The 3,857-nt window shown below is 49.8% G+C and overlaps 3 protein-coding genes across 3 annotated transcripts, besides 6 other annotated features; all 3 read right to left on the reverse strand.

Annotated features, from left to right (window-relative positions):
- On the reverse strand, positions 1–463 carry Tc00.1047053511463.4 (actin, putative; the record flags this gene model as incomplete). The annotated part of the gene is made up of 1 exon (XM_798063.1): positions 1–463. A coding segment is annotated over one exon (463 nt), but the record flags the coding sequence as incomplete, so codon positions are not given.
- Positions 1–3,857: a sequence feature (heterozygous, non-Esmeraldo-like haplotype).
- Positions 545–613: a sequence feature (T-rich).
- Positions 739–760: a sequence feature (AT_rich).
- On the reverse strand, positions 1,005–2,453 carry Tc00.1047053511463.10 (rRNA dimethyltransferase, putative; the record flags this gene model as incomplete). The annotated part of the gene is made up of 1 exon (XM_798061.1): positions 1,005–2,453. The coding sequence occupies one exon, from the start codon at positions 2,451–2,453 to the stop codon at positions 1,005–1,007; it is 1,449 nt and encodes a 482-aa protein (XP_803154.1).
- Positions 2,549–2,575: a microsatellite.
- Positions 2,713–2,795: a sequence feature (CT-rich).
- Positions 3,074–3,115: a sequence feature (GA-rich).
- Tc00.1047053511463.20 (hypothetical protein, conserved) lies at positions 3,264–3,857 on the reverse strand (the record flags this gene model as incomplete). The annotated part of the gene is made up of 1 exon (XM_798062.1): positions 3,264–3,857. One exon carries the CDS (start codon positions 3,855–3,857, stop codon positions 3,264–3,266), a length of 594 nt encoding a protein of 197 aa, XP_803155.1.

Genomic DNA, 3,857 nt, shown 5'->3' on the forward strand with positions numbered 1-3,857 from the left:
CACCCTCGCCGACATCCAGCACAATTCCAGTTGTCTCGCCTGTCGCATAGAGAGACAAAAGGGGTGCGATACCCACACACATACCGAGGATACCCTTCTCTTCAAAAAGGATTTGCGCTACACGTGCTCGCTGAGGGCGAGAACTAAACGGGTGCTCCACCCAAAAAACACTCTTTTCAGCCAATGACGCGTCCAACTGTTGCTCAATTTGTTGCAGGAGCAGCTGCCAGACATCCCAGTTAACAATAATCCCGTGCTGAATGGGGTACGTGAGATGAAGCAGGCCACGACGCTCTGCAGCGTCCTTACCCACAGACACCACATCGCATCCATGAGACGTCTGAAACAATGGCTTGTACTTTACACGACCAGCCAGCGACGGAAAGGACGTGGGGGCGGTGGCGCTGCTGAACGCCGCCTTCACACTGCCAGAGCCGGCATCCAGCACGATGGTACTTTGCATTGTATAAACAATACACGGCTAACACGCACAAACACACAAACACTTGCAAAGCTGTTTATTCACCTGCTATTGCGACCTTCACTACCTCTTCTTGAATTGTTTTTGTTTTTGTTGCTGGTTTTCTTCTTCTTCTTCTTTTTATTCCGCTTCCCGATTTCGCAACGGTTAGTGTCTCTCAATTAATGGATGCAAAAGGCCGCCACACACCCACGCTTTCTCCGTCCCTGTCACACGCGCAGAGAGACAGACAGACAGAAACTAAAAGAAGACGTATCAAAAATAAATAAATAAATAAAAGAAATGTACAACAGAAGGGAAAAAGTCAAGGAAGTCCTTTTTTTCACCGTCGAAAAAAAGCTCCGCATGAAACATTAAACATACACACATAAAAGCCCAGAGACAACAAACTCCAATGTGGAACCAAACATGGAGTTATGGAATAAATATCAAAACAAACAAATAAACAACAACAACAACAGCCTTCCACTTCAACACACTTCTTTGTCACAGTGTGTGTATGTGCCGTTCATTCGACCGCATGTCATTCATCATTTCCAGCTGATTTCCCGTCCTTCTTCGCTTCACCTCGTGGGTTTGTTTGCTGCTGTGACGAGGCCTCAAGAAAACGTTGCCAAAGCATGGCGAGTTTGCAGATTTCTTCAGCTGTCAAGTCCAATACGGTGAGTGCCCCATCCACCCGCAGTTCCTGCAGCATATACTGCGCCACCTCTGCCGGGACACACTTCATCAACGCTTTGTGTACCGTCATACCACGCTGTCCAGGCTTCATCAATACATCCGTAAAGTGGATCAAAGTGGCAGCGTCCATTCCTGGAACAAGCGGCACGGAGCGTGGCTGCAGTGTTAACATTGCCCCAAGTACCTCCGTCTTTGGGTAATATGTCATTTCCCTAAAAGTCTGACGCACCTGCACATGGAAAAAGCATTGGCACAGGACAGAGAGACGAGAGAAATGAATGGACCCTGCGGGGGCAATAATACGCTCCGCAATCTCCTTCTGGGTAAAGACATGTAATGGGACGCGTCCAAAAACAAAAAGATTCTGCTTGCGCGAGCAATCCACAGCGTACCGCATCAGTAGCTCCGTGATGACATCAAAAGGGAGATTGGCCACAACCTCCACCTTTGCATCCCCGTCGGACCACCAGCGATCCGTAACTGCAAAAGCAGCCGCAATGCCAGTACTTTGACTGTTGACAGGATCCCGGTTGTTATCGCTCGCTGTGCCATGATTAAACCCGGCACTTCTCCCAAACCGTCTTCGCAAAATGCGCTCACGCTGTGAATTCCGTAGCGGTGCGCCCTCGTAACCCTCCCCATCACCGTCATTATTTCCCTCCGCTCCCATTTTCTCCCTCGTTTCATCCGCACGCGCATCGCTCCGTCGCCTCCGATGCTGCTCAATAAACCGAGGAAACACCGAGCACAACACATCGAGCTCATTCACACGGAGCACATCGGCATTCACCCAATGAAACTTCCCATCCGTGTACTGCCGTATCTGTTCGAGGTGCGCATTAAATCGTTCATCCGCCTCGATGCCCAGCACCGCGACACAGGGCCGTGTCAACAAACTCCGCGTGAGTGCCCCCGTCCCGGGCCCGAGCTCAACCAGCAGCTTATCATGTGTCTTGAGTGTCGTGCGGCTTAAGTGAGAGACAATTTGATGCGTGAGCTTCAAATTGAGGATAAAGCGCTGGTCGTACTTCGCCAAATAGCCGGCGTGTGGCACTTTGAAGAGATGTTTCAGTCCCTCCGCCTTCACCCGCGGCCCACCGGGGCACCGCAGCGGTGTAAGTGCCACACCACCGCCACCACTCGCACTCCTACTTCTACTGCCTGGCCGTGGCGAGAACAAAGAAGACGACGATGAGGATGAGGATTGCGACCGCCAACCGCAGCGAAACAGACCCGCACTGAATGAGAAAATACACGTCGGCGTGGTGTTGCAACAACGCACACGCACCATCTGAGAAAGCAATGGGATGTGCTCTTAATAACAAAACAGCAAGAAAAGTGCAGAACACACACACAAACAAAAAAAAAAAACGCACACACACAAACAGAGAGAGAGAGAGAAAGAAAGGGAGATGCGTGCAACCGCAGCAACCATTTTATTCCTTCACGTAGAAAACGCACATGGGCGTCGCAGGACGAAAAAGATGCAAAAACGTCATTAACGCTACAACAATGGCTTCGTCTTTTCTTTTAATTGTTATAATCACTATTCTCTCCTCTCTTTCTCTTCCTCTTGCTCGCGCGTTTTCACTCAATTACCTTCTCTCTCTCTCTCGCTCTCTCTTCTTCTTTCGTTCCATGCCGTTGATTGAAAAAAAAAAAAAAAGCCAAAGGCGTATGCACGGATGGGGAAATGCATGGATTCTCCCGTCCCGTTCTTCGTGGTTTGCCTCTGGAGCTACCGTGTGTGAACAAAAGCCCTCCAACAACAAATAAACGGCATTGACGCCGGTGACAATTACCAGTGATGCAGATGATTGCAGTGACAGAAAAAAAAAGGGTTGCATCAGATTTGTTTCCATATAGATATATATATCTTCTACAACGCGGGGAAAAGACGGTCATTGGTGTAGAGGAAGGACAAAGAGAATGAGAATGAGGAGAAGAAAAAGACGAGCGCTCGATTGTGAGATGACACAATGTGCGTTGCGTGGTTTCTCCTCTTCATTGCCATCCTCACTACACAATGCACCGTCCACTCCGCCACGGCGGTCATTTCACACCTTTTCGTCTTATTTATTCTCGTCCCATGCCCATTCCATTATTTTTGTGTGTTGCCGTCATTATCGTTGGCAGCGGCAACGGCACGTGCAGGATTCGGGGTGGGGGCGAGAAGGGGAGAGGAGGAAAACGCCGTTTGTACACAACCACGAACGTCCCCCGTGGCGCTAGTCGTGGTGACACCAAACACTAAAAAGAAAACCATCTCCGCAATGTTCAGTTGGCCCAGTAGCTTGTCGGTGTCGGGGTCAACGAGGAAGAGCTCCTTCACCCGCTGCCGCGCAAAGTGAAAAAATATATCCCGCAGTGCATCCTTAGCATGAAAAACGCATATTTTTGCACTCACTGTGCTCCCAATTGCCTCACGGACGGTAAGTTCCGTGTCATACACGCCCTGATCCTCAATGCGGACGATATCACTGCGGTTTATGACATCCACAATGATGTATTCCTCTGACACTACGGCAATGCTCTCAATGTCGTGCTGCAACATAAGTCGCAGAGCCTCAAGCAGCGGGGATTCCAGTGTGACGGAAATGGCATGCGCCCGATGCCTCCCCAATTGGGGAACGTAGCAGAAGGGGATGTCAAATATGGTGCGGTATGGACAACACGCGGCTCCTTTCAAATTCAT

The sequence above is a fragment of the Trypanosoma cruzi genome, genomic scaffold (assembly GCF_000209065.1).
Source record: "Trypanosoma cruzi strain CL Brener 1047053517127 genomic scaffold, whole genome shotgun sequence".
Taxonomy (NCBI): Eukaryota; Euglenozoa; class Kinetoplastea; order Trypanosomatida; family Trypanosomatidae; genus Trypanosoma; species Trypanosoma cruzi.